The 11,214-nt window shown below is 37.2% G+C and overlaps 1 protein-coding gene across 2 annotated transcripts; it reads left to right on the top strand.

Annotated features, from left to right (window-relative positions):
• The first annotated feature begins 474 nt into the window (after positions 1-474).
• Positions 475-11,206, top strand: LOC115426696 (septin-8-A-like). Of its 2 annotated transcripts, none has more exons than XM_030144838.1 (10): positions 475-609; positions 2,830-2,944; positions 3,045-3,240; positions 3,797-3,983; positions 4,089-4,250; positions 5,838-5,937; positions 6,125-6,293; positions 7,220-7,352; positions 7,447-7,634; positions 10,479-11,206. In XM_030144838.1, the coding sequence occupies exons 1-10, from the start codon at positions 580-582 to the stop codon at positions 10,531-10,533; spliced, it is 1,335 nt and encodes a 444-aa protein (XP_030000698.1). In that variant the 5' UTR covers positions 475-579; the 3' UTR covers positions 10,534-11,206. The 2 variants fall into 2 exon arrangements, with proteins under 2 accessions (XP_030000698.1, XP_030000699.1); XM_030144839.1 differs by lacking the exon at positions 10,479-11,206 and adding an exon at positions 8,028-8,205.
• The last annotated feature ends 8 nt before the right edge of the window (positions 11,207-11,214 follow it).

Here is an 11,214-nt window from a genome sequence, read left to right as displayed (position 1 = left end):
ATGTGACTAAGCGGGCTTCGTCTGTCTCAGAACTATCCAGACGTAGAACGGTGTTGCTAGGAGACGGGCTTATTATAAAACTTCTGAATGAAAATGGGATGTGATTTTGTTGACATATTTTATAATTTATAAGATCCTGACCAAAATAACATGAGCCTGTCCCTGTGTGTAAACATGAAAAGTAAACTATGGATTTAAAAAAATATATATATTATTATGATCATTTGATGTTAGAAAGACTCCAGACTGTACCACTTCTGTCATTCTGCGGTTTCCAATGGCAACAGGTCTGAATCGTAGCTCGGATGACGTTTTTATTGGAACAGATTAACAGTAAAAATAATAATAAATAAATGAATAATTAAATGAGTTAAAATGTAGATTTTGCAGTGAACTCTGATCGAAGTGTAATAAATGCTGTTGTGTTTATTAGGGCCGTTGTAATGCCGCCCTCCAGCACCGAGGGGGTGTTGCCTCCAAGTGGCCATATTGAAAGCAGTGTGAGTCTGTCTGTGTCCGTGTGATGTGGAGCAGGTCTGGAAGAAGACACATCATTCCTGCACACAGCCACTTCTGACGATGGCGGCCAATGATGTGGATGTGTTCGCTGTAAGTATGCAGATCTGCAGTCTGCGCGTCCTGCGGTGAACCAGTACAATAAACCGTCTCTGCGCTAAACAAATAGGAATAAAGCCGTTCAGGTGTGTGGTGGAACGTGTGTCGGGAATGCAGCAACATCACTGCGGTGTAAAGACGGTGTGTTGTGTTACAGTCAACGCGATCGAGACGTTACATTTAGGTTTAAGTGAGAAATTACGCGTCGCCACGTTTGGAGGAGCTGTATGTATGCGCATAAAAGCATCCAAGTTCTGCATCCAAAACGCGCTGCTCAGCATGAAGCAGCAAGAAGCCTGTGCATCATCAGTACTTTGTGTTTACCGTGTCAACACTTGTAGCAGGTGTGCAGGTCTGCTGAATGGACAGGATAAGAGGAAAAAAATGAAACACAGGACAGAAGGCGAGCACAGGCCAAGTTAAGAGGATAAACATAAGTAGCAGCTTCTTGAGGCTAGCCCCTTAGGATTCAGCATGGCATTGCTCAGCGAAAATGTGTCATCACAACATGTAATTTATAGTAACATGTCACTTTAAATAGCATCTCATCTTAAGGTGGCTGTTACTGAGTCAGTGCGTTGCTGAGGTGCCAAGGATGGGCTATTTGGTTAAGTTATGGTGCTGGGTATGTGTTTGTCAAACTGTGAAGGGGGTTGTGTGGGTACCAGGGCAGCTTGGATATCCTCCCACCCTGTGAAATAACATCTAGATAAAGAGCTCTTTGTGTATCTGTGTGAGTGGAGAGGGAGACACACACAGAAACGGATGATTGTTGCATTGAACACATCCTGGTCCTCATGTTGTGCTTTTGCAAGCTGCCAGAGTCCCGGGGTGTTCGTGGTTTTGGGGGGAAGGAAATCCCAGCATGGCAGCTCATTCCTATAGGCTATATTTAGTATTATGTACAAGATTTCATACTCTTTTATCTCTAATGCCATGAGAAATCAATGCTCAAAGCCTTCCAAGATGAACAAAAGCATATTTTATAGCAGAACAATTTATGCTGTGTTCAATAATTGAGGTCATACTTTGGTAAATCTTAAAGTTATATAATACAGATACATGCTAGACACTTATCTTAGACAAGCTTTCCTGTTTTATTTATTCCTGTTTTTTCTTAACAGAGGTAATAATTTGGTGGTAGTATGTCTTTATTTAGACTGTTGGGGAAGCTACTTTGCAAACTTAGCTTGTAGAGCTACAAGTAGTTCAGCATGGTAGTAGTTCAAACAAACTACATTTCTACCCCTGGAGAAATGTAGTTGGCTGTCATGACATGATCATGCCTTCAAAGCAATTCAGGATGAAAGAAAAAGGGGCTGTTTTGCGTTCAATGGTGAAATACGGTTTATTTAACAAAAAATAAATCTAATCCAAAAACATGCACTGATGGGTAAATTGGTAAATCCAAATTGCCCATAGGTGTGAATGTGAGAGTAACTGGTCATTTGTCTCTGTGTCAGCCCTGCGATGAACGGGCGACTCGTTCAGGGTGTACCCCGCCTTTGCCCATAAGTAGCTGGGATAGCCTCCAGTGACCCTAGTGAGGATAAAGCAGGTTCAGATGATGACTGAATGAATGAAAAAATAAATCTGAGAAAACCTCTTCATTTTGTGTTGCTGCCCAAAATTGTAGTTTGCAAATTGAGTAGTTAAACTAAAAAAATTACGCAAAAAGTACTTGAACTACTTGACGCGGCACAAAATATGAATGCAATTTAACTATCAGCAAGTTACAGCAAAATGTAGTTTAACTATTTGGTTCAACTACATGTAGTTTAAGTCTCCCCAACACTGGTTCTAGAGCTGTAAGTAAATAAAAAGTCTGCACGGGTGAACCTGACAAAATGACCAATCTGTGTCTGTTCAGGCAGGGAAGACTGTGCAAATGTGTGGTCACATGACCGTCAGTTGAGAAAATCAGGTGAAATGAAGGCCAACAAAGAAACCCAAGATGAACTCAACATCGATTACATTGTGATATTTTGGATTCAGTGACAGTGACCTTGATATCCAAGCAAGTAGGCTCAGGTCTCTGTTCCAGTTGCAATCACAAACTACAATAGGACTTTTGTGCCAAACTCTTTCCAACTTTCACTCTTCAAAAAATCTGGGATCGGGCCTATTTTATTTTTATTATGCATAAAATCTTGGTTAAGAGCAAGAAGAAATTAATTTTTGACATATTCATTTTTCTGTCTCAAAATGACATAGAATGAAGAAAAGCGCAACCTGGAGCTTGGAGGTCATGTGGGGTTTGACAGTCTTCCAGATCAGCTGGTCAGCAAATCAGTTGCCCAGGGTTTCTGCTTCAACATCCTCTGTGTAGGTATGTCAGAACACCAAATGGGAATATTAATAATCTATAATATTTTGCATATTTATAGCATCAGTGCATCACTTATTCATTCCCCCCTTTTTTTTTTCAGGTGAGACCGGAATTGGCAAATCCACATTAATGAACACACTTTTCAATACAACATTCGAAAATGAAGAAGCCAGCCACTATGAGAGTGAGGTGCAGCTACGACCCCAAACATTTGATCTGCAGGAGAGCAACGTCAACCTGAAGCTGACCGTGGTGCACACTGTTGGATTTGGAGACCAGATCAACAAAGAGGATAGGTAGTGATTTTTTGTAAACAGCTGTTACTCTTTCAATTCCACCAAGGTCAGTGTGTGTAGTCTGATATGACAGAAAAACAGGGCACAGACACTGATAAAAGAAGAAGAAAAAATATAAATGACACTACTTGCTAAAAAATTCAGCTATTTGACACTGATCTTTAGAAATTGTCTGAGCTGACAATAGAGATTTCTCTCTGCTAGATTTCTGACAAGCACTAGCTATTAATCATTTTCCTTCTTGCTCTGGCACTTCAGCCAGTGCTCTTACAAAGTACAGAACTGAGAGAGAGAAATCTGGCTGGAGTTTGCCGTGTGAATTGAAAGGGAAGAAAATGAATAAGGGGATGACTGGTAGAACGAATGCACTCTTAAAAGACATTTGAATGCTCAACAGCAGGCAATTTAAAAGGAAGGCATTCTTGGCTGTAAGACTGACTCACCGTTTTTAACAATGATTCAGACATGTTTGTGTAAGGAATGCACTCATTTCTGATGTGTATGTGTGACTAAATAATAATGCTCATGTGTATGGATGTCTTTTGATTCTTTGCAGCTATAAACCCATTCTTGAGTACATTGATGCCCAGTTTGAAAAGTATCTTGAGGAGGAGCTTAAAATAAAACGCTCTCTGTATAACTACCATGATACGAGAATCCACATCTGCCTGTACTTCATTGCTCCTACTGGACATTCCCTGAAGTCCCTGGATCTCGTCACAATGAAGAAACTGGACAGCAAGGTGACTTATAACATTTGAAGAATTGAGTATTCTCAAAATTAATGTTGCATTTTCTACATTTTTGCCTCACTTTTATGTACATGTTTTTGTTTTCTTTTTGCAAAGGTGAACATCATCCCTGTCATCTCAAAAGCAGACACGGTATCCAAGGGTGAACTAGACAAATTAAAGATCAAGATTATGAGTGAGCTGGTCAGCAATGGAGTGCAGATATATCAGTTTCCAACTGAGGATGAGGCTGTTGCAGAGATTAACTCTTCCATGAATGTGAGTCATACACATGAGCAAACACATTATGCATATGTCCTTAATGGACAGTGTGTTGTGGAGTATTTTGTCATGTGTCAAATAAAGGTAACCTAGATACACAATAGGCTTCTAACTATACAATATAGTCTTAGCTATGAGTCTGAGCTACAAAAACAAATCATAATTCCAAACAATGTCATTCTGGTGTTGAAGTGGGAATAGTTATACTAGAGATATGTCACATAATTATATTTACAGACTAGTTATAAAAAGATCCTAGTCAATTGTCCCACCCAAATTAACCAGCTACCATTAACATTACTTTAGATGTAACTACATTATTAGGATGTTGTTAGACTATATTGGAGATTATCTAACTAGCTAGTGCTATTTGTTAATACATTGAGCCCCAGCAATGGGTAGTGTCTGAAATTCCATACTGAAATGATAATTAGTAGGTTTTCATGTTGCATATAAACAAGTTGCCCATAAAGTTGGAATGATTTTATTTTCAGTTACATTCCTTCTTTTATTCTTATTTATACACATCAGTATTCACCTTTGACCGGGTGCAATGATTACTTACTTACCCAGTTAGACTTTATCTACCAAGAATAAATCACATTTTAGCAATCACTTCATGAGAAGAGGTAAAAATATTTTATTCCAACTTTATGGGCAACAGTGTGGTACATAGTATGGAAGTATGGAACTTTAGGCAGACCCAACATTAGCTAATTCTACTAGCTACCAAGACGGTTTTGCAAGTATCAAAACACCATCAGCCACAGTCTTGAGAAAAGATGTAGACAATAAAATGAGCTGCTATTAGGCCAAGATTTGTAATAGTTACTATGAATGTTAATTTTCTTCCTTATTTTTTATAAACACTTAAAGCAGCGTATGACTTTCATCACAATTTCTTTTTTTCAAATTTGTAAAACCCAAGCGATAGCCTAATTAATCTTTCCGTGCTTATGCACCTGAATCACTTGCCTTATGGTGAACATATAAACACCGTCCGCTTGTTTACATAATAAATCGAAACGTCACTCGGGCCTTTTCGGAAATTTTGTCGTGAAGTGCATTGTGGGAATGGCGACCGAGCGAAAGGGGTTTCTCACAGATTCAGCAAGAAAATGAGCCAGATCGCTACAACGTAAAATTATACAGTCCACCAGGTTTGTTTTTAAAGAATGAGTATAGTCGGTGGTTGGAGGTAAAGGCGACATTTGGGTTCAGCACTCACAAAGAGACAGCAAAATTGCTCCTGCATGGAATTCCCATTATTTCGTGACAAAATTTTCGAAAAGGCCAGAGTGACATTTCAGTTTGTTATGTAAACAAGTGCACTGTGTTTATGATGGAGTCATCTTCAAAGTTGTTCCCTGTGAGGGAAGTGATTCAGGTGCGTAAGCGCAGAAAGACTAACGGATTAGTGATAATTAGGCTATCACTCGGGTTTTACAAATTTGGAAAAAAATTTGTGATGAAAGTCATACGCTGCTGTAATGAGACTCTCAGCTTTGCTATCACATTTGCATTTTTCCTATTTTAAGCCAAATTCCCAGAAACAGTCTGATTTACCAGTCCTTTATGTTTCAGAGTTATCTTCCTTTTGCTGTGGTTGGAAGTGTAGACGACGTTAAAGTAGGCAATAAGATGGTGAAAGCAAGGCTGTACCCCTGGGATCAGTACAGGGTGAGTCTGATTCTGCTGAATCCAGTTCACAATTATAAGCATCATAAAAAAGTCCTCAGAACAGCAGAAAATTCTGTTCAAACACATGTAGTCAAACTCCAGTTTTAGCTTTTCAGTATGTGTAAGCATTATGTAAAGCTGTTTTTTATTAGCATAATGTGCACAGACCAATTACAATCTTTCTTTTTCAGTGGAGAATGAAAATCACTGCGATTTTGTGAAGCTGAGAGAGATGCTACTGCGTGTGAATATGGAGGATCTCCGTGAGCAAACACATGCCCGGCACTATGAACTTTACCGTCGCTGCAAGCTGGAAGAGATGGGCTTCAAGGACACAGACCCAGACAGCCAGTCGTTCAGGTGAAATTAAGGGTAGTGGTAATGTAATGTACTGGGGCCATTTAGATGAGCCAAAATAACTCTGGTTGTTTCTAATGTGACTTTATTGGTACACATCTGATTCCATGTCTAGAGGATGTAGTGAAATAATTTCTAACTGAGCATCTGAGACAATCAGAAATATATGTGTTTTCAATGTTTTTGAAATAGTTTATATTAATTTGTTCATTATCGTATTTAGTGTAATTTAATCGGTGTTGTGTTATTTTTGCCTCATGAAATTCTCCTCAGCTTTTTAGCTTTCAGTCAAACAACATTCATGTGGTTCAGTCAAACGGACAATTACATGTAAATGTAGTAGAAGTGTTTAAACTGTAATCCCTACATCATTACATAGTTTGTGTGATAAAACACATTGTATTATAGGTTCAGTTTGTAAAATTTAGAAGGATTTAGGATGCTCTAATTGCATAAACGGAATATAATATTCATAATTATGTTTTCATTAGTGTATAATTACTTGAAAATGAGAATTGTTGTGTTTTCATTACCTTAGAATGAGCCATTTATATCTCCCAAGGGAGCAGGTCACCTTTCACAGAATCCACCATGTTGCACTGCCGTGTTTCTGTAGTAGCTCCAAAGGGACCTCTTCTGTTTTCTTTCTGTTTTGTAGCATGTAGAATTCAGTGTTAACCATAACCTATCATGTTTGACAGTGGATCAACATTAATAGGACTTTAATTAGAGAGCACAGAACTGACACTGTTGTGGAAGGGTGAAGGGATTCAGTTGGTTGCAATCTGCAACTTCACCACTAGATCATGTCACTAAATATGACTCACTGAGCCTAAAATATTAAACATCAGGTTTCAGCTTATGCCTCATCCTTATACTTATGGTGGAAATAGGGCTTTAAGCTGACCTGCTTTTATGATGATCCTCAGCCTTCAGGAGACCTATGAGGCCAAAAGGAAAGAATTCCTTGTAGAGCTGCAGCGCAAAGAGGAAGAAATGAGACAGATGTTTGTCAACAAAGTAAAAGAGACAGAAGCAGAGCTGAAAGAAAAAGAAAAAGAGGTGAGCATTGACTTCAGCTTATAAATAACTTCTCACTGATGAAATAGCACTTGGAGTATGTCTAACAGCGTCTGTGTCCCAACATCACCTCCAGCTTCATGACAGGTTTGAGCAGCTCAAACGGATGCACCAGGAAGAGAAGAAGAACCTGGAGGAGAAAAGACGAGAACTGGAGGAGGAGATGAATGCGTTCAATAGAAGAAAGGTTGCAGCAGAGACGCTGATGGGCCAGGCTCTCCAAGGCTGCTCACAGCCTTTTAAGAAGGACAAAGACAAGAAGAAGTAAGTCTGCTTTTCTGGAGGTTTGTACTTAATTTGTGTGGCTGCTCAAGAAGTATGTTTAAGCTTTGGGTTGGGCTTTAAAGTGTATCTTATTGTTAATAAATAGCAGGAAAATGATGATTTATTAATCTATTGGAGAATCACAAGTTAAATGTCAAACAGAAATTATTCTCAAAAGCCATGGACATTTATTCTCTACGGCTAGTCTTTGTGGAGTTGACTGGACAGGGCGGGGAGGCATAGAATGTGATTAATGAGATAGTGTTATCTTCCCAGAAGCCACGTTGGCTTAGAAAGTGATCCAAGGACAGATTCAGACTGACACTGTGTGCCCAGACACAGTAGGAAGGGTCACAGCTTGCATGACACAGCCTGATGCTTATGTCTCTGCAGGCTGACCTGCCAGACTGTATCTCAGGCAGGGGCACTTCTGTTTACATACGACTGGTCTCACCGATGCTCACACCATGTGCAATGTGGATGATGCTCTAATGTAACATATAGACGCATAATAATAATTTCTGCAGGTGGAAATGTATTTTGAGAAAATTTTTCATATGCCCAAAATATTCATGCACAACAACAACAATAGAAGTAGCCATAGCCAAAAATTTCACAAAGGTGTCAGAATAAAAACAAAGGTGACAGGATAAAAACTCACCACAGTGCAGTTACTTTCGTTAATGGATTATGTGAGCACTAATAAGAGCCTGTACTTTTGGAGATATAAAAATTGACAGTTCGAGAGTTAATGACAGGATTTTCATCAATATAAAATAAAAATAAGATTATCTATAACAACTGTTCTAAAACTAAAAATTATCCTTAAACGTAAATTCACACATTTTCAAAATGATTGATTTTGGTGTTTTTAATCTAGATGAATTGACCATGTCCTATGGTATGCCCATACCCATATTAATGTTCTATAATTGAACAATCACCTTCTTAAATGTAGTTAAAATAATTATCCTCCATGTCAATCACATAATACTGATTTAAAAAAAAAAAAAAGAATTCAATTGAAAATAGACTAGATTTCAATAGTCTGAGAGTGATTTCAAAACAGAAGTCATGGACAGATGGTTGCATTATATCCTCCTGAGACCCAGGAAAGAATAAGTTTTGGCTTTTTTTTTCTTTTTTTTTTTTTTTTCACATTAAATAATTGCCTTTATTGGAAATGGCACAATGGAACATTTTTTTCAGGTGCATTTTTAAAATTTTTATGGAATGTCCTTTGCAGTGGACGGTGTTTTTTTTTTTTTTTTTCAATAAAGCTGTGAAACAGTTGTCCCCTACGGACAAAAATACATTACTGGGTCTCAGGAGGATATGATATTTTAACACTGTAAATATAGAGAACTATAAATAACTAATGCTTTTAGAATTAAAGCACTGCCTGTTTTATGCATTTTTTAACTGAAAAATAATTTAGTAAGACAGAAAATGTCAGTGACCACAATACATTATTATCTACTAAAAACCAAGAGCAGGTATACACACCAAATAGATACACAACATCTTCATATATCAGGATATGTCAGTATTATGCATCTCATTGTGTGATCAGGTTAAGAAACAATTCCAACAATTTCTTTTTAAGATTAGATTTTTAGTCCAGTCATTGTGTGTCTTGATTTCCAGACATTGGTTTGTGTTTTTAAACTCATTCAGTTGTTGGTGTGTGGTTACCTGCAGACTGCAAAATGTTGATGTGTCAACCCAATCACTGTTCTATTTGTATTTCATCCATTTCATTGTTTGTTTTCAACCACATTTCAAGTCCTCCATTATTTTTCTTTTAGCCATATTTTGTCTTATTTCTTTTCCCCTTTCAGTTGATTTATGGCGTAAACATCCAGAGAAACCAGGAATGTGTCAGTGATCAGCATGGGAAAAAAGAGTCTGTCATGTTTGACTTAGTGACACTGTACGTGAAGACTCGGTGACTCAGTGACTGTGCACATATGTGAGCCTGAATAATGTGATAAGCCACTGTGTATTTATGGATCTAAATGGTAGCTTTGCTCTGTCTATTTAATTTGTCCCTAATGCTGACTCTGCTAGACACAAAATAACAAGTCCATGGACTGTTTTCATACCATGTAGCTTGTGTTATTTTATGTTCTTGCCATGAATGTGTGTTCATGTACTGTTGTAAAGTCTCTGTTTGCCAATAAGGCTCTGATAGAGTCTTACAGAAACAGGAGACTGTCAGTTACTGACTGAACTGATAGTTAGGAGTTACATTGTGTGTTAACTTGGATTAAATTAATCACAGTGCGTGTGGTCTGAAGAATGTTTCTTTTGCTAAAGAATATCTAAAAAAATGTACATATTGGAATCTATATGTTTTGTATTATCATTATTCCTAGTATATTTTAGGTCAACTAATATTAGTCTAACCATTCTACACAAAATAATAAAAATGGGTAATACCTATTTGATTCATACTGTTTTACATAAAAGGACAAATATTTAGCTTTCAAATAAAGAATGACAATACAAAACTGAGTAGAAAATCAGTTCATTTGTTGGTTAACTGTGCTCCTTCATATTCACTTCTCTCTGGGACTCCACATTAAGTATTTCATATGACACCTTTTGCCTTCATAACATACAGCACTGCCATATTATTTTTTTTTTTTTTTAAATTTCACTTCTCTCCATTTAAATCCACTTTTACTTTTGGTTTTGGTTTCAGTTAGTGGCTACAAACATAAAACTATCATTGAACTTGATTACCATTTGACCGAAGTTGCAACCTGTTAAGTGATCTTTATTAATACATATCGGTTTGCTCTAATAAATTATGCACTGTTTTTTTTCCCCTTCTCATAGCTTCTTTAGTCTCCCCTCTGCGTGCTCCTTAACCTCAGGAAGGAATTTGAATTAGAAGACTTTCTACCACGTCAAAAGATCGCAGATTAACAATCAAGTGTAAAACGTGTATTACTTTTTACAGTGTGAATTAACAGTTTTATATATAGATGCACCAGCATCCATGGAAGTGAGTCATCTGAAGTCTTCCATGTCTGCTGAATTCTCTTTATGTAGCTCTTAAGCAGCTCTGTAGCATGGTTTGTGCATGGCTCTTAACCATATTTCTTAAAAGCCCACGTTGCCAAAACCTTAGTTTTTGTACTAACTGTGCTTCTGTCATCTGCCATGTTATACTTTCTTTTGACTAATGACAAATTACACTGTGATTTATCATCATAAGATGATATGAGATGGCTGTTTTAGTTTAAACGGATTGTACTTTCTTTTATGATTTATAGTAAGCACTTTAAAAATTATATTACAAATCATATATTTATTGATATAAAAGGTACCGTATCATATCAACATAGTAGCTCTTATTTTCTGTTCAAAATACAGTTATATGTACTTCATGAAGTCAGAAAAAATATATAAGCTGATGTTGTGAATAAAAAGAAGAAAAAAATAACCATTAATTCAAAATTAATTTCTGTCATTGTCAGCAGATCTATATGGGGAGTGTGTGGAGGCATACTTTCAGATTTGTATATTCTGCTGTAATAAAGACTAACTCTATTGAAAATGTGTTTTGATG

The sequence above is a fragment of the Sphaeramia orbicularis genome, chromosome 10 (assembly GCF_902148855.1).
Source record: "Sphaeramia orbicularis chromosome 10, fSphaOr1.1, whole genome shotgun sequence".
In the NCBI taxonomy this organism is placed as follows: Eukaryota; Metazoa; Chordata; class Actinopteri; order Kurtiformes; family Apogonidae; genus Sphaeramia; species Sphaeramia orbicularis.
The sequence above is the reverse complement of the archived record's forward strand: the minus strand, read 5'-3'. Positions and strand labels throughout refer to the sequence as shown.